Source organism: Cnephaeus nilssonii (genome assembly GCF_951640355.1).
Source record: "Cnephaeus nilssonii genome assembly, chromosome: 2".
Classification (NCBI taxonomy): Eukaryota; Metazoa; Chordata; class Mammalia; order Chiroptera; family Vespertilionidae; genus Cnephaeus; species Cnephaeus nilssonii.
Genome location: NC_137073.1, coordinates 10,431,864 through 10,454,059, shown reverse-complemented (window position 1 = coordinate 10,454,059; position 22,196 = coordinate 10,431,864). Strand labels below are relative to the sequence as shown.

At 52.3% G+C, this 22,196-nt stretch overlaps 1 protein-coding gene and 1 long non-coding RNA gene across 4 annotated transcripts in view; one reads left to right on the top strand and one right to left on the bottom strand.

Moving 5' to 3' along the window:
• Positions 1–12,117, top strand: part of LOC307107256 (transmembrane protein C16orf54) — a 44,151-nt gene extending 32,034 nt beyond the window's left edge. Inside the window, exons 3-4 of one of the 2 annotated variants that reach the window (XM_079784381.1) lie at positions 9,891–10,094; positions 10,406–12,117. In XM_079784381.1, the coding sequence (XP_079640507.1) occupies positions 10,473–11,147 (675 nt within the window). In that variant the 5' untranslated portion in view covers positions 9,891–10,094; positions 10,406–10,472 and the 3' untranslated portion in view covers positions 11,148–12,117. The remainder of the gene's footprint in view (positions 1–9,890; positions 10,095–10,405) is intronic. The other variant, XM_079784382.1, reaches the window with a different exon arrangement.
• A 3,634-nt stretch (positions 12,118–15,751) lies between these two features.
• Positions 15,752–20,200, bottom strand: LOC307092420. 2 transcript variants are annotated; one of them, XR_013812858.1, is made up of 3 exons: positions 19,968–20,200; positions 18,178–18,437; positions 15,752–15,937 (listed from the first exon to the last, which is right to left on the bottom strand). It is a non-coding gene; the product is annotated as an uncharacterized lncRNA (long non-coding RNA). The 2 variants fall into 2 exon arrangements; XR_013812857.1 differs by having other exon boundaries at positions 15,752–18,437.
• Positions 20,201–22,196: the final 1,996 nt, after the last annotated feature.

The following is a 22,196-nucleotide window of genomic DNA, read 5'->3' as shown; positions in this document are numbered from 1 at the left end:
CTCCCAGACCCAGGGGCACGGCCTCACCCGGACCCGGGACTCATAGTTCTTTTTTTAAACTATAGTCTGGCCCTCCAACGGTCTGAGGGACAGTGAACTGGCCCCCTGTTTAAAAAATTTGAGGACCCCTGGTTTAAATTCTGTCTGGTCAAGAGAAGTTTAGGATTGACTGCATGCTCCTGTATGTGCTGAGGCTGAACTTCTGAAGTGCAAAGCAGCTTTCTCCAGAAAGCTGCTTGGAGCTCTCAGCTGTTGCTCACGTTGCAGCCTGAACCAAGAGTCAAGAGCCTCCTGAGTTGATCACCTCCCAGTTGTTCCTGGCTGTGGCCTCTTGTTCCTAGGTGAGTGTGGCAAGGTCCAAGCACTCCATGCTCAGTAGGCAGTGTTGAGATTGGGGTTAAGTGTGTGTGAATGAAAGCTGCTTGAAACATAAGATCCAGAATTCCAGTCACGTTAACATTGCATAAGAAGAGGTTTTTAGGCTTCAGCCAGGATGGGTGGCATAAGCATGGCAGGAAGAGAGCAAAGTCTTCCCGAAGTAGTCTCTCCTGGTACCTGCTATTGATTCTCTTTTTTCCTGAAATTGGTGGCCTCCACATTTTGCCCAGGAGCCAGGTTCATAGTTGTACTCAACCATGTAGAATGAGAAGGTGTGAAGCTTTTGTTCCTGTAGGAGGTGAGAGTTCTGAGCAGAAAGTAATGCCCTAGCCCAGTGGTCGGCAAACTCATTAGTCAACAGAGCCAAATATCAACAGTACAATGATTGAAATTTCTTTTGAGAGCCAAATTTTTTAAACTTAAACTATACAGGTAGGTACATTGTTATTAACTTAATTAGGGTACTCCTAAGCTGGCCTTTGCTAAAAACTCAAGGGGCCAAAGAGCCGCATGTGGCTCATGAGCCACAGTTTACCGACCACTGCCCTAGCCAATTTGGCTCAGTGGATAGAGCATCGGCCTGCAGACTGAAGGGTCCCAGGTTCGATTCCAGCCAAGGGCACATGCCTGGGTTGCAGGCTTGATCCCCAGTAGGGGGTGTGCAGGAAGCAGCCGATCAATGATTTTCATCATTGATGTTTCTATCTCTCTCCCTCTCCCTTCCTCTCTGAAATCAATAAAAATATATATTTTTAAAAAACTAGAGAAGTAGATGAATTCAGCAGATGTAAATTTGGCCATCCACAGTTCCCCAAAAAGTTAAACATGGAGTTACAATGTGACTGAGAAATTCTACTCCTAAGTCTATACCAAAGAGAAATTGAAAACATGTCCACACAAAAACCTGTACATGAGTGTTCATAGCAGCATCTATATATATAAAAGCCTAAGTGACTGTTCAACCAGTAGCTATGACACGCACTGACCACCAAGGGACAGACACGCAACGCACAGGCATGGAAACATGGAACAGACTGATGAATCTCAGAGGGAAAGGGGAGGGAGAAGGTCGGGAAGAGATTAACCAAAGATCTTATATGCATACTGGAGGTCCTGTACACGGATTCATGCACCAGTGGGGTCCCTCAGCCTGGCCTGCAGGGATCGGGCCAAAACCTGCAGTCTGATATCCCCCAAGGGGTCCCAGATTGCGAGAGGGCGGAGGCCAGGCCAAGGGACCTCAGTGGTGCATAAATCCCCGTGCACCAGGCCTCTAGTTACTTATAAGAGCTAAAAAGGGTAAACAACCCACAAAAAAGGGGGGAAACAACCCACAAGTCTTATCAATTGATAAATGGGTAAAAATGTAGTACATTGATACACTAGATTGTTATCTATAACAATGAAATGGTAATATGCTAATTAGACCAGATGGCCAAACAACCTTCCATATGACATTCCAGACGACCTTCCAGATGAAGCCGGGCTGCTGCTGCTTCGGCCCATGGAGTCCCTTGCACAAATTTTGTACATTGGGTCTCTAGTGCAGCTATAAAAAAGTAATGAAGTATTGATTCAGGCTATGGCATGGATGAAAAGACAAAAGGCCACATATTATATTATTACACTAGAGGCCTGGTGCATGAAATTCATGCATGGGTAGGGTCCCTAGGCCTGGCTGAGGATCAGGGCCGATCAGGTTCCCCATCTCCCCGCCTCCTCCTTCCCTTGCCGCCTGTACGCCACCACTGAGCGGTTTCCCCTGCCTCTCCTCCTCCTCTGTCCCTCGCTCCCTCAGTGTCCCGCCACCACCACTTGTCACCCACCCTGTTCCGCACCGCCGCCTGGTGGTCAGCACACATCATAGTGAGCAATTGAGCTCTCGTTCTCCCAGTTGAACTCCCAAGGGGACGCTTTGCATATTAGCCTTTTATATAGAGAGATTTGCATAAAATGTCCAGTATAGGCAAATCCATAGAGACAGAAAGAAAATAGTGGTTACCAGGGAATGGGGAGTAACTACTAATGGGTACAGTGCTTCTTTTTGGGGTGATAAAAATGTTCTGGAAATAGGTATTGGTGATGGTTGCATAGTCTTATGAATATTTTTTAAACCACTGAAATGTATACTTTGAAAGGGTGAAATTCATTGCATGTGAATTACATAGCTCAATAGAAATAATAGTTTGGCCACCCAGTCCTGCTGCATGTAGGAAGTGCAGCAGTGGAGCGATGCATTCAGGATCCACTGGAAGCCCTTGGTGTCAGGATGCAAGTGCTAGAGGATGGATGCGTCTCCTAGAACCAGGACACAGTGGGTCCTCCAGTTGGATCTCAGGTGGCTAACAGCACACAGAGGTAGTAAACCTTCCTGATGGCCAGGTGCTTGGTGGAGGGCACGAAGCTTCATGTTTTCTTGAGAACATCCATCTCCACCAGAATCAGGCTAAGAACCCGAGTATGGGTATGGTCAGGTTCATTTACACACAGGAGCTGGGGAAAGGTGTGGCAGCCCCTCAGCCCTTCTTTCACCTGGGCACATCGGCTGGGCATCAATGTATCCCAGAGTGTAGGGTGGGATGCTGGGTACTGAAAGCCTCAGTCTGGAAGGGGCCTCAATGACTTTCCAAATGTCATTATGGCAGAGAAACAAGACCTACAACAAGTGGCCTTGTGGGCGGGGCCACTACCCACACTTAGCTCAACTGACAGCTTCCATGAGATCCAACAGGTCTCATTTATCTCCTGATGGGGCCTGTGAGCTTCAGCTTCAGTTTGGAGCTGCAGAGACCTGTTGAGGTCCAGGGTGGCGAGATTGGGCAGAGGGATCCCAAGCACCTGGTGATCAGTTAGCAAGTCCTTTTGGCTGAGAGTGAGCAGAACTCCAAGGGGTGGCTCACCAACCTCCCAAACCTCTGTCCTTTGAGGGTCAGATACACTAGGCCTGGTGTCATCTGTACCTACTGATTGGATAGGACACAGCACAGAACTGTGGCTTCCAGTTTTGCAAACACATGTTTCCTCAGAGAGGGTGCACTGCTGGAAAAGCCTGCTTCCTCCCCTCTCCTGTCTGCCCACCCCCAAATAAATCAGGCTGTGTCATCCGGAAAGTCTTCCTAGTCTCTCATACACCAAGGAGGGGCAGGTAATTAACATATACTGAGACTAGCAGGAGCTGGGACATGTGTGGTTGTTTACTCCCCAGTGCAGGGACCATGTCTGATGGCTCACTGATGAATCCCCCTGTACATGTCACATAGTAGATAGTCAATAACTATTGCTTGGATTTGTGATTTTACTAGTAGCCAAAATGTCCCCAACTCAAGTTAGGGTTCACAGTTTGCATTTTAGTCCTAGGGGGCTCCATATGCAAAAGCAGCCACACTCCCTGGAGGGTCATCATGGTTGTGTCCCTGACTGCAACTGCATTGAGCTCATCGACAGGGATTCTGACACCCAAGCACACAAGAGCACAAGCACATGCACACACACGGGATCACACCCATCGGCACACTCACTCCACACTGGCTTCTCTTCCCGAAAGTAGGTGTCCAGCACACGTCTAGCGTGATGCATCTGCCCGTCGACCTGGCTTGGCTGCTCTTTTTGGAAGTCCAGGCCAATCCATCCGGTTGGCTCCTGGTAATTTTCCTTGGAAGCCCTGAACCGGAGTCCCTCTTAGGAGATCCTGAATAATAGATAAGCATCACTGACTCTTGGCAAGCCTTCCCTGCTCACCCCTTCCACCCCCCACAGAGAGCAGTGGAAGGCTTCCCAACGGAAGGATGTCTTAGCGGAGTCTGATGGACTAGTGAAGGCTGGCCAGATAGAGGGTGTTCTGATTTAAAGGGAAAGAGACTATCCCAGCACACAGTAAGATGCCCCATCACGGGGATTTTATTGGACGGGCCGTGGATAAATAAGTACACACAAGAAGAAGGCAGACAGTGGGCTCCCGGAGCTGGAGCTTGTGTGAGTGAGGCTGGAGAGGTGGGTTTGGAGCCAGACTGTGAAGGGCCTTGTGTGTTTAGCCAAGGAATTTCAACTTGATCTTGTTGGCAACAGTAGGCCCTCAAAAACTTTAAGCAGAAAAGTGATAGGACCAGAACTGTCTTTTTAAAAGACTAACCTGGAAAAGATGAGGATGGGGAGACACGAGAGGAATGGAAACCACCTCACGAGGCTGTGGAGACTGAGGGGGTGAGAACGGAGTAAGGTGGTGGCTGTGGGGGTGGGAAGGGCATTTTACATATACAGTCACCTGGACCAGTTGGCGGGGGCGGGGGAGGGGTGAGAAGGAGAGGTTCCAGACTACCCCACACATTTCTACGTCCGCCAACCGGGAGGTCAGGATGCCATTGGCTCAGATAGACATAAATAAGCTTACAGAGGGAGGCGGCTTTTGTAAAAAATATTTTTATTATGAAATAGTACACAAATATATAAAAGTATAAAAAAGAAATGTGTTATGTATACAATGTTAATAAAGCTGTTTTTTACTCATTAACTTTGAGTCACGTGTGGAGTCTAGTCAGAAATTCTGTTCTGAAACATGGCTAACAGACCCAGGATTATATAAATTAGCACTGTTTGGGTTACAAGTCCCAGAAACTTAACCCAAATCATTAGGCACAAAGGAAAATGTATTATTAGGACACAGGAACCCAAGGACAGCAATACGGCAGGGCCTTGGGAAGGAACTGGAACCCGGGACTCAGACCATCAGAACTCTCTCTCCAGTGCTCCTCCCTGCGGGCTGGCTCCTTCACTTCTCTGGCTCAAGTGATGGGAGAGCGACCACTGACAGTTCCCAACTTTTCCGTCTATCAATCTCCCAGAGAGCCAGTCAGTCTTAAAACTTCAGGGGAAAGAACTACAGTAATTAGTCCAGCCAGCATGCCTGAGGCGTCCGACCCAGTAACTCAGTGCAGTGACACTGTACAAATGCGACAGCTCTTACTGCAACCATTCAGGAAAGAAAATTCCTCAAATAGTGGGCACCCAGCAGATTCCCACTCCAGGGCAGAAGCTGTTGGACACCACCCCCCCCCCCCCCAAATCCGCCCGCCCCCGGAGATACAGAGAGTAGTGCCCGGCAGTGGTTCTCAGCCTCAGCTGTGCACTGGAATCACCTGGAAAACCTTAAGGAAGACTGACACCCATTGCACCTCAGACGACTCAAGCTTTTTAACAAGCTCCCGGGTTCTTCTCATGAACAGCCGAGGCCGAGAACTTCGGGCTAGAGCCAAGCTTTTCTAATGTGCATGTGCCTCCAGACCACCCGCTTTCCTGATACGATGCAGCTTCTGATCCAGCAGGTCTGCATTCCACGCGCTCCCGGCGATGTTGGCCTTGGGGGCCCGCAGCCCACGCCGGCAGCGAGGTTCTGACCTGCGCCTCCCAGCAGAACTCCCTGTGGCGGCTGCACGCCCACAGCTGTGCTGTGCTGCGCAGTACAGTGGCCACCAGCTGCATGTGTCCACTGAGAACGTGAAGTATAATTAATGAGACGGAACACTTTATTTATTTTATTCTAATTAATTTGAAGAGCCACGTATGGCTGATGGCTACTGTATTGGACAGAGCAGGGCTGGTGGATCTCAGCTAGGGGGAGGGCATATCTGAATCACCTGAGGTATTTCTTAACCAACTGAACCCTCTTGTTGCTACTGTATTCCGCTGCACTCCGCCCCCCAATTCAGACCCTAAAACGGCGGAATAGAAAGGGGCGACGGTGATAGGGATAAAGAACCACTGGCATAGAATGTTCCAAGTTATCTATTTCTGTGTTACAAACCACTCCGAAACTTGACCTAAAACAGCAATATTTATTTTTGTCATAAATCCATGTTTGGGCCGGACTCAGAGGGGTAGCTCACCTCTGCTCTCCTTGGCATCAGCTGACGTGGCCGGAAGGCTGGGGCTGGGGCTGGGGCACCAGAAAAGTTGCTCATTAAGGGGTTGGGTAGTGGCTGTCCGCTGGGACCCTAGCTGGGGCTTTAACCAGGGCACCTACAGGCTTTCTCACACCTGCGATTGGATGCCCAGGCGTGCACTGAGTGGCGGGAGCAGAGTGCCCGGCCAGGCGGGAGCGCTATCCTCTTTTTAAAACTAGCCTCGGGAGCCACGGGTCACTTCTGCTGTGTCCACGCAGTGAGCCACTGAGACCAGCCTCTATGCAAGAGGCGGAGGCCGGACCCAGTCTCAGGATGCAGTGCTGAGAGATTCGCGGACATGTTTTAAAACCACCTGTATGGTGAATGAGAACACGGGCCCCTCCTGTGCTCCAACGCCCCCTCTCCCCACCGCACGGAAGAGGATGAAGGCAGCAGGAAGCGGACTGTGAGACCCTGGGAGCCTGGCCAGCTCCTCGGGCGAGAAACAGCGTTTTGATCTCACGCAGCACCCGCCGCTCCTCCTGCATGCCTTGTTTCTGTTTTCTGTGCTCTGTAAAACCGTGTGTTGGGAAAGTCTGGGTGGTGGCGAGACAATAGCGCCGGCCCTCAGCCGCCCCCTGTGCGGCCTGGCCAAAGGCCAAAGGCCAAAGGCCGGATGGGACTTAGCAGTTCAGCCTCACTGGGGGCCGCCGGTCGGTTTGGTAAACTTCACCTGTCAGCCGCCACCTGTGCACATGCAAGTCCTAATAAACCTGTGTCTTTCACAGCCGGTCCTGGGGTTATTTCTCTGGAAGCCGATAATAAGACGCCGAGGTTTTCTGGGCCCTCAGCACGTCTTAGCATAACAGCACCACAGAGACTTAGGAGCAGAGAGCCCCCAGGACAGAACTCTACGCAGCAGCACACAGCCAGCTGCCTCGTCTGCGGAAATCAAGTTTTCCTGCTGGCTCCAAGCACAGTCAAGCCCACCCACCCCACAACCCAGAGCACCCCTCAAAGACCTGCTTTCCTCTCCTGACCCAGAGACTTCTCTATTGCACACACTCCTTGAGTAACTTCCTGATTCCTTTTCTCAGAAATTTGGGGGGGGGGGGCGGGGGGGGCAGTGGGAGAAACTTAGAAGTGAGGACATCTGGGTCTGGTCCCCACCCTACAGAGCCCATAAAAAAGGATGCAGGTTTATTTGGGAGTGCGGAGATTATGGGAAACAATGTTCTTCCCTATGTTTCCATTTTCTATATTATTAAATTTCTTACTGTGGTAAAATAACATAAAACATACCATTTTAATGATTTATAAGTACAGTTCAGTGGCATTAAGCATATTTACATTGTTGTGCAATCATTGTCACCATCATTTCCAGAACTTTTTAATCTTCTCAAGCTGAAACTCTATCCCCATTAAGTAAAGTAACTCCTCTTCCTCTCCCCCCTCAACCCCCCGCCCCGGCACCCACCATTCTACTTTCTGTCTCTATGAGTTTGACATGCTTTGTTGCAGGCTCTAGGAACCTGTGAGTAGAATCATTCAGTATTTTTCCTTTGTGACTGGCTTATTTCACTTAGCATATTGTCCTAGAGCAGGGGTGGGGAACCTTTTTCCTGCCAAGGGCCATTTGGAAATTTATAACATCATTCATTTATTATAATGCACTTGCTATAAATTTTGTTGCTATGAAAAAGCTCCTAGATTTATTGAATTTCGAGTCCTGTGTGCAGGTGCCTTGGCAGGGCCGGACCTAATGATTTTAGGGGCCTTATGCAGCCCGCGGGCCAGATGTGGCCTCCCCTCTCCTAGAGGGTCGTCCATGTAGTGGGCTGTGCCCTCGCCAGCTGGCTCGGCTGGTTGAAGCACGGGCTGTGCACCAGAAGGGGGCAGGTTCCATTCCCGCTCAGGGCACACACCTAGTTTGTGGGTTGATCCCTTCCTCTCTCCCTAAAAATAAAATATGTTCAGGTGAGGATTTAAAAAAATACATGCATATTTAGAATGTGTCAGAATTTTCTTTCTTTTTGGGGTGGATAATATTCCAGTGTGTATGTGTGTGTGTGGCATTTTGTCTATCCATTCATTCGCTGATGAATATTTGTTTCTACTTTTTGGCTTATTGTGAACAACACTGCTATAAACATTGGTGTGTAAATATCTGTTTGAGTCTGCTTTCAGTTGTTGTTTTTTTGTATATGCATAAAATACATAGAGCATAATTGCAGGATCATGTGGTAATTCTATTTAATTTTTTGAGGAAGCAATTAAATTTTTTTAAGCTTTTTAAAAAAGTGATAAAAGAGCCCTAGCAGGTTTGGCTCAGTGGATAGAGTGTCGGCCTGCTTCAATTCCGGTCAGGGCACGTGCCCAGGTTTCAGGCTCAATCCCCAGTGTGGGGTGTACAGGAGGCAGCTGATCAATGATTCTCTCTCATCACTGATGTTTCTATCTCTCTCTCCCTCTCCCTCTCCCTTCCTCTCTGAAATCAATAAAAATATATTTTTAAAAAGTGATAAAAGACTGTTAAGAATAAAACACCACCCGGCTGGTGTGGCTCAGTGGTTGAGTGTCGACCTACGAACTAGGAGGTCACAGTTGGTTTCCCAGCCAAGGGCACATTCCTGGGTTGCAGGCTTGATCCCCAGTAGGGGGCGTGCAGGAGACAGCCAATCAATGATTCTCTTTCATCATTGATGTTTTTCTCTCTCTCCCTCTCCCTTCCTCTCTGAAATCAAATATATATATTAAAATTATTATTTTTTTTTAAAGCTCAGACTTTAAGGCTTATAATCTCATCAGATTCCAGTCTCATCAGGTTCCTGTGTACCTCATAAGGCCCAGAACCACGAGCTGTTCATTTCCACGGACTCCATCCCCCTGTTGCACTTCTCCATCCTCTGTCCCTTTCCTCCAAACCACCAGGGCAGAGCGACCTGAGTCAGGCTGCCCTGTGACCACCTTTTGTAAGACACTAGCATTTCAACATATTTTTGTAGCTTTTCACACTAAATGGTTGTCATTTTGCAAAACAAGAGTTGTGTTATGTTCCCGGAGCTTGCTAGACCAGGAATTTATATCTATGCTCCCCCATCCCTCCCATGTACGTGGGCTGTGTGACTTTGGCACAACACCTCCCTTCTTTGGGGCTCACTTGTCATCTGTCAGTGAGTCAAACTACACAACCTGAAAGGACACCAGGAGCTGAGGACACCCTCCGTCCCCACCCAGGCTCCTCCCACCCTCAGCCACAGGAGGAAGGAGCCAGGATGGCCAACATCCGGGGTCTTGGAGACCTGCCCGGAGCCTGTTTTTGACCCTGGACTTTTCCCAGAGGCTTGACATTGCTGCTACCAGGCCTCACCTCACAGATATTTTCTAACCAAAACTGGGGCAAATGGTCTGAGAACATGGAGATGTGAAAGACATGTTCTGAAAAGAATGGAGAAGGCTGGCTCCAGCAGGAGGGCGTGGGGCGGCGGGGGGGGGGGGGGGGGGGGGGGGGGGGGAGGCGCGTGGTGCTGGGTGGAGCGGGTGGGAAAGCGGCCTCTGGGTGAATATTGGGGGCCTATGGGGTGACACAGAGTTCACCAGCGCCACTGCCCATTCTGGCCCCACCCCTCTTGCCAGAAGCCGCCTCCCCACCAACCGCAGTGACCACATCCCCCCAGGTTGCCTTGGAAACGCGCCTCAGGACAGGGGAGTTGGGGCACGTTGCCCAGCAACAGGCGGTGCCCTCCCTTCCGCCCGCATCCGAGGGCCTGCTCTGCGCCCTCCCGCAGGCAGGGAAGAGCCGCTCTGAGGGGCGAGGGGAGCCCAAGGCCAGAGACTGAGGTGAGGAGCACAGAGGCCCTGCAGGCGGGAGCCCCTGGGCCCAGCACCCACCCCTCCCTCTGTAGGCCCAGCAAGACCCGGGGGGCTGAGGAGACGGAGGGGGGCGCCCCTGGGGCCCTTAGGGCGTTGTCTGAGGCCCCGGGGATCTGGGAGGGGAAATGGGGTTCTGGGCTGGAGGGCCCGGTGTGGGCCCCGGTGGTGCTTCCCCCCATTTTGCCTCCTCTGGCCCTTTCTGGGGTCCCTCTGCTCCTTTCCTGTCTGGGCCTGTTTCTCAGGCCAGATTCCCAGCCCCTGCCCATCTCTCTCCTCAGCCTTGGCTGGGCCCTGGTGCCTCTCTCCGCCTCTGGACTGTCTTCCCCTCCTGGCCTGGCCCTCCAGATGCCTTGGACTCCGGAGCAGCCCTCGGGGCACATGGAAGAGCCCCCTGCAGCCGAGTCGGCCTCGTGGCCCCCGCTGCCCTGCGGGCCTTGCATCCCCATCATGCTGGCCCTGGCCTTGCTGGCCGCCCTCTTCCTCCTCACCACGGCTGTGCTGGCCGAGCGCCTGTTCCGCCGCTCTCTGCGACCAGACCCCAGCCACCACCCACCCACCCTGGTCTGGCGCCCCGGAGGAGAGCTGTGGATCGAGCCCACAGGCACCCCCCGGGAGCGCTCCGAGGACTGGTACGGCTCCGAGGTACCCCTGCTGATGGGCCAAGCCCCCGATCCTCCTATCCTCGGGGGCACCTTGGAGGCCCGAGCAACAGCCCCACCTGCCCCTCCAACTCCACACTCCCCTCCCAACTTCTTTGTTCCCCAGACCCCACCCAAGGCCCCAACCCCAAGTACCTTCTGGGGGCCCCAGGCCTGGGAAGGGAGGCCCCATGCCCCAGGCCTGGTGAGCTGGGCTGAGCCTGAACAGAGGCCAGAGCCCAGCATGAATTTGGGGAGCCCCCAGGCCCGAAGGCAGCGGCCAGGCAGCCCTGATCCTGAGTGGGGCCTCCAGCCTCGGGTCACTCTGGAAGAGATCTCGGCTTTCTGGAGGCGTGAAAGCCGCACCAGCGTGGGTTTCTGAATCCCCGGAGCCTGGAGGACTGGCCTCCCAGAGACCTCTGAGCAAGGCCCAAGCTCAGAGGCTCCAGCCTGGGCACCCAGCTGGCATCTGAGGCCAGGGAAGAAGGCCAGGCTTTTTACGTCTGGATTTCAATTCAGCTGGGTCTGCGTCTGGGCAGGCTGGGTGTGGACGAACGAGCCTGAGCGGCCGGGGAGCTCAAGGTGCTTCTGCTTAGCGGCCTGGAGGGGGCGCTCAGTGCAGAGTGCGGGTGGGGTGGACTCTGGGCCAGAGCCGCCAAGGTCACCTTCCTGATTAAGAATTCAAGGTACAAGACAGGCATGAGAGAGCATCGCCGCAGTGGCTTCACCTTCCCGCACGTGTCTAAAGCCGGCGTCAGAGGGCAGGGTCCGGTGGACGCTGAAGCAGACTGTCAGCTGTGCGTGCAGGAGATTCGGGAATCCCGCTTCCAGAGCCACAAACCATCCCTCCAGGAAAGCACACAGAGAGAGGTCAAGACCGGGCACAGGAGCATCTTACGAAACATGAACCGAGACTTTGACCCCAGCTCAGAGCAAACTAGGGGAGCCCAGCTGGAGAGGCCCTCTCTGGCCTGCGCTGGGACCTAGAGTCAGTAAACCAGGGGGCGCCTCTGCCGTCTCTGAAGGCTGGCACCCCAGCCTGCGAGGCTTACCCCTCCATCGTAAGGGAGGCCTGGGCCAAGGACATCTGAGGTTGAACCAACATGGAAAACCGTCCCAGGGCAGGACAGCTCCCAAAATGCAGCCTCTGGCCATCTCTCCCTCCCCCCCCCTGCCCCCCCCCCCAAGCTTGCTGGAGTGTTCCAGAGAGACAGGTCCCCCCCAGGCAGGCTTACTTATAACGCTCCAGCTCCACCCGGAGGAATGGAGCCCCCAACGTCCTTGGCCCTATAGCCATCGTATCAGCTGACCTCTTCGGGAGCAGAGCCAGGGCCCGGGAGAGGCCAAGGCGTTTTCACTCCAAACTGCAGTCATGGCTGTTAGGATTCTTGCCATATCAGTTTACCAACTGTACTACTATCCACTTTATGTTTTCTTTGAATTGGTTTACTGTTTGCTTAATAAATTTATTTTAAAAGGAATATTTCTTGTATCACCTCTGTAAATGGAAAACCAGTATCCCTTGCCATAAATAGAAGGTCAAATAAATACACTGTAAACAAAGACGCTAAGTTCTAAGTAGACATTGTTCCCTGCTGGAGGCAGTGACCCCAAGAGCGGATCTTTCTTTGTTGTTGTTGTTTTTAAAAAAAGGAGGGATGATGTCAGCAAGTGTTAGGCTGTCCAGCTGCCACCCTGAGACCTCCCTCAGAAGTACCCAGACAGAGGATCCTGCACAGGATCCAACTAATTATGTGCTACTTAATGCCGGCCGGGGCCCCGCGAGTTCATCCACACCGGGAACTGCTGCTGGGCAGGGGCCAACACTCTGAGGGCCAGGGGCTCGTGGGCCTGGACCTGCCCTCCCAGCCTTGGATGCCAGAAGTTGAAGGAGCAGCAGAGGAGTGAGAAGCCCCTGGGCAGAGGGACCTCTCTTGGGGCCCTGGCACTTCCCCTGAGCCAGGCCCGGGGGTGGGAGAGTCAGACCTGGCGCCTGCACTCAAGGACCTCCCATCTCTCCAGGGGCAGCGGTGGGGGAGGAGGGGGTGGGATAAGAAGGGACACATAACGGATACAAGGCAGGGTTCCTGTCCCGTCTCTGTCTCTCAGGCTGGGTAATCATGTCACCTCGTCAGGTCAGCTGACAGGACTGGTTGTGGGGACTCTGCCCCCGAGGAGGGAGCAGTCCACCGGGGAACAGAGCAGAGATGCAGCGTTCAGAGCTTCCACAGTGTGCAAGGGGCCCCGGGGACAAGGCCCCGGCTCTCAGGCTGGCTCTCACCCACTTACTTGGGGATTTGGGAAAGTGACTTTTATGTTACTGGGCCTCACGTCCTTCCTCCGCACAACGAGAGAATTGAAAGCTGAGCAAGATGCTCTGCTGGGACTTTTCAGGATGGTATAGAATGAAAGCTGGACGATGCAGGGGGGACGGGATCCTCCTGAGGCAGAGTCCAGCTGCTATCCCCAAAGTCGCCTTTATATTCCCCGACCCAGAACCTGGTCTAGAACATAACAGGAGCCCAAGGGAAGGGAATGAGTGAGTGGGTGGACTAAGACATGCACCAGTTTTACAAACCTTGCTCCTTTCTCTGTATTTTAGACCTCCCCCTCCCCTTTTTAACACCCTCGGAGGACTGTCCCAGGTTCAGGCCTTCCCTTGGGCCTTTAGGCTTTTGAAGCATCCTGCTGTAAGGTCCTGTTGCTCAGGGTTCTGGGGCTCCTCTCATTCATGACGGGCGGTTTCCTCTTGGGCTTTCCCGTTGGGGCTGTGAGCTCGGCTTCAGCAGGAGTCCATGCGATCAGTTTGAAGGGGTGTCATGGAGATTCTGTGTTTGCTCCTGCTTCGGGGCTATTGCCAACGCTGGACCACATTCGTTATTAATTTTATTTGAGCTTCTGAGACGATGGTGTAAACATGAGCCCCCAATTCAAGTGAGCGGAACCTCTGGTTATGAATTCTCAGGGGAGACCTCCTGCCGCCCCCGGGTCTCAGGAAGAGGCCGACAGGGCTGTTTGCTCCCGGGCTGGGCTGGCGGGAAGATGTTTCTCTAACCTGCTCTTCTCAGCGCCCCAGGCAAGGCCTGCCTCCTTCATCACACAGCTCTGGCTTCCACTTCCTCCTTGGTGCGGCCCCAGGGGCGCCCCTTCCTTCCTTAAAACCCAGCTGCGCATTTTAAAGGATGTTTGTTTGGTTTTATGCAGCGTTTCTAGATGTTTCATGGCGGGAATGTGCTTGTCCGGTTATAACGTTCACAATACCACAACAAAACCAGACTATTTCCTCTATAAACAAGGCCGAATCTCCCCCACTTAAACAGCAAGCTAACTTCCCTGGGTTGGAGCATCCTCCACACCCCAAAGGCTGCAGGTTTGATTCCCGGTTAGTGCACGTACCTGGGATGCGGGTTGGATCCTGGGTCAGGGCGCATGCGGGAGGCAACCAAGTGATGTGTTTCTCACATCAATGCCTCTCCCCCCGCCCCCCCCCCCCCCCCCCCCCCGCCTCTCTGAAACCAATGGAAACATATCCTCAATGAGGATTAAAGAAAACAAAATAGTCCTGGCCTGTTTTTCTCAGTGGTTAAGGTGTTTGCCCTCAGACTGAAAGGTCACGGGTTAGATTCCTGGTCAAGGGCATGTACCTGGGTTGCAGGTTCGATTCCCAGCGTGTTTAGGAGGCAACCAATTGATGTGTCTCTCACATCTCTCTCTCCCTCCCTCTCTCTCTCTCTCTTTCTCTCCCCTCCCCTTCCTCCGTCCTTTCCACTCTCTCTAAAAATCAATGAAAAAAATATCCTCGGGTGAGGATTAAGGAACAAAACAACACAACTAATTCTCCATCCTTCACCACATTAACACGCCCTCTCACCTCCCTCACAGACAAACTTGCGGAAAGGGCTGTCTGTCCCAGCAGTCCACGCTCCCCATCCCCCCTCGCTGTGCAGCCCGCTGCAGCTCCGGGCACTCTCCCGTTCCACAGACACCGCGTGCACACACAGAGCCGGCATGCTTTCATCCAGGGCCTCCGTTCGGCCTCCTGGCTGCGCATTAGCCATCGGATCCACTGACACACGCTCTCCCCTTGCCGCTGGGACTCCGCACACACCCGGCTTCCCTCTCTGGCCACCCTGTCGGCCTCTGCTGGCTGCCTGCCTCAGGGGCAGCCCTGGGCGGCTTCGCTCTCCTCCCACACTCCTCCAGGCAGCCTCATGACGCCGTGGCTTCCGTTACTCTCATACGGTCCGCCCGCCGATATTCTCCCGTTACTCTAAAGTAGGAGTACCCGTGGGAGAGAAAACAAGATGAGTAACAAAGGTGGTCTCGAACCAGTGCACGGCCATCCCTGGGGAGTCAGTGTTGGTCCCCAGGGCAAAATCAGCACCCCCCTCCCCCCAAAAAGTGCAGGGGTCATGAATTCCCATGTATGAAGAGGCCAGGCCCGAGCAGCGGTGAGCGCTGTGGACCAGGGGCGAGGTGAGAAGAGACCACATGTCTGTCTCTGGGCACAGCTGCCACTCGGTGCCGCCAGTCACGCCCATCCTTCTGACTTGGCACCAGAAGCTAAAAATCTGGGGCTTGGGGTAAAATCAGCCAAAATGTTTGTGAATATTGATAATGTATTGACCCATAAAAGCCAAATGAAGCAAGTCTATGGACACGTGGCTCGTGGACCATCGGCTGGAGGTCCCTTCTACACAGCCTTGAACAAGTGTTCATTACCTTGGCCTTTGGTGGTTCGAGGCGGGGCAGCCTGCTCCCAGAAGGCCTTAAGTCAGGGCTTTCCCCACCTTCACGCTGTTGCTGTTTGGGCCACAGTAACCCTTCCCTGCGGGCGACTTCCCTGTGCACTGTAGGGCAGTGAGCGTCACCTCTGGCCTCTATCCACGAGGGGCCAGTAGCATCCCCTAGTTGTGACCACCACAAACGTCTCCAGACATCACCAATGTCGCCCGGGGGGGAGGGGAGGGGGACAGGAACCTCTGATCTAAGTGACGTGTTTTAATGAATTAACACACCTGCCCACAGAGCCTGAGCCTGCTCCAGGGAGAGGCCGGCCGGGGAACCAGTGACGCCAAAAAGGAATCCGATGAAGAGCCAGCCAGCCCTGGAGGAAACAGAAGTCAGCCGGTGCACCCGCACACAAGCAGAGGCTTCTAGGAACACACGCAGCTGGAGAAAAAGAAAAAGTTCTGGAAATTACACATGCAATTCCCCCGTTAGAAAGTTAAAGGACAGTAGGGGAGGAAAGAGTTTAAACGCTTTTCAGGATGTAGAGCAAAATGACAAAGACACGGGGAATATGTAAGAAAAGAGATGAAGGATCATTCCATTCAATGTTACTAGATTCTAACGGGAGTCCCAGGGGAAACACCGGGAGGGATAACCAGGCCGTTGGTTGAGGAAAACATTGCAAGCAGAGCAGAGAGGTCTGCGCAGTGGCCCCTGCTGGCTGCGCACCCGGAGGCCCGGCGAGCTCCTAGCAACACCCCCGTGGAGACTCCCGCTTCGCACCAAGCTTACCCTCCCGCTTGATACCACCGCCACCACCACCACCACCGCCACCAAACCAACAAAACACAGGAAGTAACAGTTTTCAAAACACTGGACGCCACGCAAGGAGAGCCCGGAGAGAACGGAAAGCGGTCACGGCCGGTCCTGCTTTGAGCATTCCCAGACCCAGGCCGAGCGGGGACTGAAGGGGACCGAGGACTCCTGGAGCTGAGTCCGGGGGACCCACCGCAGCTAGAGGCGGCAGAGCAGAACGCAGAGCAGAGTGAGGTGCCCAGAGAGAACCCCAAGATCTGCAGAGAGGCCCCCTGGAGTATTCAGTGTGTGAGGAGACCCCCAGGCCCGGGGAAGAGCCACCTGGAGGGCCAGCGGAGCAGCGTGCCCAGGTTCACACGAGGCCAGGCCTCCCACCAGCCAGACTGGAAATGTCAAGGGCACCGTCCTCAGGGAGGCCTTGGCTCAGGGCTGGCGAATAACTAATTAACCCAGAGACCGAACACGACTCGGAACCCGCCTAACGAATCACACAGGTTACAAAACCACCTGGCGTTCCACAAGGTAAATCCGCAACGTCGGGCCAGCAATCCAAGGTGACAGCACATGCCCGGAGGTAGCACCCTAACCCAGACTGAGGGTAATAACCCATCAACTGAAACCAGCCCAGAACTGACACAAACGTTAGAATGAGAACATTAAAACAGCCATTCTGCCTCCCATATGTTTAAAAAGTTAGGTAGAGACAGGGAGATATACAAAAGATATGTCAGACTTCTAGAAATGAAAATTACGATACCAGAGGTGAAAAATACACTAGTAATAACAGATTAGACATTGTAGAAAAAAATTAATGTTGTGACATAGCAATAGAAACTACCTAAACATGAATAAGAGAAAAAGAATAAAAAGAGAAACTACCTAAAATATAACAGAGAAAAGCGAATTAAAAAAAAATTAAAAGCACATTAGTGAGTTGTGGAACAACTCATGCAGCCGAATATGTGAGTAATTGGAGTTGAAGGAGAGACATGGGGGCACAGGAAAAATAGTTTAAGAACCAATGGCTGAACAATTTCCAAATTTGATTGAAACTGTAAATCCAAGAAACTCAACAAATCTCACACACAAGAAACTACACCAAGGCACATCATAATCAATGTGCTCAAAGCCAATGAGAAGGCGAAACTTCTAAAAGTAGCCAGAAAAAAAAAGTAGCCAGAGATAGCTCACCATCATTGATCATCAGAGAAATGCAAATCAAAACCACAGGATACTACCTCACGCCCAGTAAGATGGCCGCTGACAAAAGAAAGAAGAAAACAAGTGTTGGTGAGAGGTAGAGAAATTGGAACCTCTGCCCTGTTGGTGGGAATGTAGAATGGCACAACCACTATGGAAAGCAGTATGGAGGTTACTGAAAACATTAAAAATAAAATTACCATGTGATTTAGCAGCCCCACCCCTGGGTATAGACCCAAAAGAATTGAGAGCAGGGTCTCAAAGCACACCCATGTGCACAGAAGCACTATTCACACTGACCAAGAGGCGGGGGCAATACGAGTGGCCTTCGACAGATGAGTGGATAAGCAAAATGTGGTGTATACACAGACAAACAGAATGTTAGTCAGCCTTAAAGAGAAAGAGAATCCTACCACATGCTACAATATGGAGAGAACTTGAAGACATTGTGCTAAGTGAAGCAAGTTAGTATCAAAAAGACAAAGACTGTATGATTCCACTCACATGAGGAGTCTAGAAAGTCAAATTCATGGAGACAGACGGGAGCGTGTGGCTGCCAGGGGCTGGGGGCGGGGTTGGAGAGCTGCTGTTTACCGGGCACAGAGTTTCCGCTTGGGAGATGGAGGGGTGCTGGAGATGGGTCACACACCTGTGAATACACTTACCACTCCTTCATGGCGCACTTAGGAATGGCGAAGGTGGTCACTGGGATGCAGTCCTTCGCTGGCAGAACCCAACGGGGTGGCCTAGAGGGTTACGCACGGGAGGAAAACTACCGAGAAAGTCAAGGAGATGGTGACCACAGCCGTCAAAATGGTCATGACCTCCGCGCAGGGACCAGCCTGGGCTGGGGGTTGGGCTCTGGGCAGCTGGCAATCTTTTCTGTCTTGACCGAGGTGATAGTTTAGTTCTTTTCACGCACATTCTGCAGTAAAAGAGAAGAAACACTTAAGGGATGGCTTTGCAGACTGATGGGGCCCAACACAGTGGATGAAACGGGTCCAGACCAAGACTTTTAGATCACGGGGCCAGGGAAGAGGCCGCCTGCTTCCAGGGAAGAAAGGCTTTCTGACCGTCGTAAACCAGCGTGGACCTGGGTTCCCAGGGCTGACAACGGGAGCCGGAGGGGACAGCTGTGCATTCAAAATACCGAGGACAAATGACTTTCCATCTTGATTCTCTATCCAACTATAAAGTGAGAACGTAAAATAAAGACATATTTCCACTAGCAAACTCTCAAAGATGTACCCTTACTTATCAAGTTCTAGAGAATATACCAACCAAAGCAAGGGATAAAGCAAGACAGAGAAGACACGGAATCCAGGAAACTAGGGATCGACTCAAGAAAGGCGTGAAGGCTCTAGCTGGTTTGGCTCAGTAGATAGAGCGTCAGCCTGCGGACTGAAGGGTCCCGGGTTTGATTCCAGTCAAGGGCACATCTCTGGGTTCAGGCTCAATCCCCAGTGGGGAACATGCAGGAGGCAGCCCATCAATGATTTGCTCTCATCATTGATGTTTCTCTCTCTCCCTCTCCCTTCCTCTCTGAAATCAATAAAAATATATTAATAATTTTTTTTTTAAAAAAAAAGGTGTGAAGGAAGTCCCAGTGGGCGGAGAAGGGAGCCTCAGGAGACCCCTCCGCAGCAGGCCTGGGGAACAGCCACTCCAGGGGCAGGCAGGTCGGAAGCCTGCAGAGAGGTGTCTCTAAGAAATGAGGCCCCTAGAAAATCTAATGTGTTTGAATGTAATGAGATATTTCAATCTCTGGGGAGGGGGTGGGAGTGGGGCGGGGTGTAGGAAGCGGTTATAGGGTTAAGCCTCGGACTGACCTGCTGGCAAAGTCACAAACAAGTCCCAGCTTGGAGGGCACAGCCCTCTAAGCATAATTAAGCTCGATCTTGTGACTGCTCCCTGGATCCTTCCTGGGTAGCTAGTGGGCTGTGGGAGGGGCAGCAAGTGCTGCCAAAACAAGTGAAACTTACAACAACATTGTAGATTTCCTTGTTTGTCCCTGACTATAAATAAAGCCTCAGCTGTGCAGTCTGGATGGGTTCTGTGGCCTCAGCAAGGCACAGAAGATCCACCTAGACCCAGCTTCTCCTCTTTGTCTATCATTTCTCCATCCTTCGTCGCCCCCGCTCAGGCTCGCCGAACCCTTGGCTGTGCTGGCGCGGCACAGCGGGGGACATTTCTAATACTTTCTAATAATGTTTTTTAAAAATCTCAAGGTAGAGCTTAGGCTTGGATTGGTGTTCGACATACAAAGCAAACAAAACAAAACAACAAAGATGCTTGCTTTTGGTCAAAAGGCAGCCAGTGGCCGTGGACAGCCCTTGGCTGGTGCTAAGCCTCTGAACGTCTGAGCTCAGGAAGAGGGACGGTCACCCAGGGACCCAGGGACTGGAGATGGCAAAGGGTCTCTGCCCCGACCGCGTGCCGGGTGCGCTGTGCCCACCTGGTGCTCCAAAGAGCTCTCGGAGCCGAAGCGGAGAAAGCCACAGACCGGGGGCAGACCTCTAAGCACCACGCGACTGCTGGAGCCGTTGCCCACAGCCTCGCGGTCAGCTTTCCTCCAGCACTTTGTAGTCTGGTCTTACACGCCAGCTACTTAGGGCCCCAGAAAGCAGGTCTTAATTGTTCCTGAGTAACTGCCAAAACGATCTTGCTCAGGAAGCGACTGGAACAAAGTACGGAGGTGGTGAAACATTTATGGGATTTTACCTACCATGTTCCCTTGAAGGGCTATTGATGACTTAACACGTGTGTCTACACCACATAATACCACAGTGGGGTTTTTTAAAGATCCAGAGTTTCATTGCTTTCAGACGAAGTTTGGTCGGCTGATAACGTCTTGCCATTTTTTAATGCTTTCAGCTCTCAATGGCCTTGGCATCCTAAAACTCACGCCCGCCGAGTTCACTGACGGTCAGTCTGGTTTGACCTCTTGCCTTCCCAGACCCTCTAGATCAGTGGTCGGCAAACTGCGGCTCGCGAGCCACATGCGGCTCTTTGGCCCCTTGAGTGTGGCTCTTCCACAAAATACCACAGCCTGGGCGAGTCTATTTTGAAGAAGTGGCGTTAGAAGAAGTTTAAGTTGAAAAAATTTGGCTCTCAAAAGAAATTTCTATCGTTGTACTGTTGATATTTGGCTCTGTTGACTAATGAGTTTACCGACCACTGACCTAGACTGAATGCCCCAGTTAGTGGGTGGGTGGAGGTGTGGCAGGGGAGGGATACATGGAAGGAGGGTGGGTGGATGGGGTCCTGGGTAGCAGAGAATTGAGACAAAGAGAAGCTGAGAGGGTGGATAAGAGGGTGGATGGAGGAGGGGTGAGAAGGTGGGTAAGTAGAGAGGACGGATGGGTTGGTGAATGAACATGAGTCTTGGTGATCTCTGGAGTACATAAGGCTTTGAAAAGTCACTGAGATAGATACCTTGGGCGATTGGATGGGGAATCTGATAAGGGGATTAACCCGGAAAAGCAGGCAAAGAAGGAACTACTGCGTGTACACACACACACACACACACACACACACACATACACATACACACACACTCGCCCCTCAGCTTTCATTCTTTTTTTTTTTATAATATATTTTATTGATTTTTTACAGAGAGGAAGGGAGAGGGATAGAGAATTAGAAACATCTCTACCGATCAGCTGCCTCCTGTACACCCCCAACTGGGGATGTGCCCGCAACCAAGGTACATGCCCTTGACCGGAATCGAACCTGGGACCCTTGAGTCCAAAGACCAATGCTCTATCCACTGAGCCAAACCAGTCAGGGCTCTGCTTTCATTCTTGAGCAGATGCTACACTTAGTATTCATGGCCTCCTTGGCTGTTATCTTTGGAACCTGGAAAGGGAGAATGGAAGATGGAAGGAAGCAGGGAATGGAAGACGGTAGAATTACAGTGCCCTCTGGTGGCCGTAAGTAGACTTGACATTTGGTATTTTCAGGTATTTTTTTCATTGTCTATTCTTCCCACCCTCCTCCACACTAGAATATAAACTCCTGAGGACAGGGGTTTTTACTGCTTACTCATTGTTGTATATTCGGTGTCTAGAATATTGCCTGGCACAGAGTAGGTGCTCAAACCCTGCCCCACCACTTTACTGATGTCTGGCCCTGAACAGCTCTTAACTTCATAAAGCCTCGGTTTCCCATGGGTGACATGGGGACGCTCACACCCACCCAGCATGAGCACTGACTGAGGGAGGGAGACGTACATGTGCTGAGCAAGGGCCCCCGGTCATGCGCGCTCCCTTCTTGCTCACCAGCCAGTGTTCTGACGCAGTCTGTGCTGGGCGTCGGGCAGCCTGAGGAAATCATCCAAACCCAGGCCCAGGCTGGCCAGGCAAGGAGGAAGTGCAGCCAGGTGGACAGGGCAGTACCAGCTGAGGGTGAGATTCCTCTTTGCCATCCGCCCCCGCCCCCCCCCGGGTCTCCCCACCCGCAACTCTCCCGGCTGCGCCCATCCAAGAGGCATAAGCGCACTGAGCCTTTGCAGCTGCCGTTTCCTCCGCCTGCATTCCTTCTGCACGCCCCCGGCCGCACCCATGGTCAAGCCCTCGGAGGTCAAGCCCTGGGAGTGGCTGCCGCAGCCCCGGGTCCCTCAGCCACTCCCGATCCTCAAATAGATCTTTCCACAGGAGACGCATCTAGCTGCCAACATGCTCAG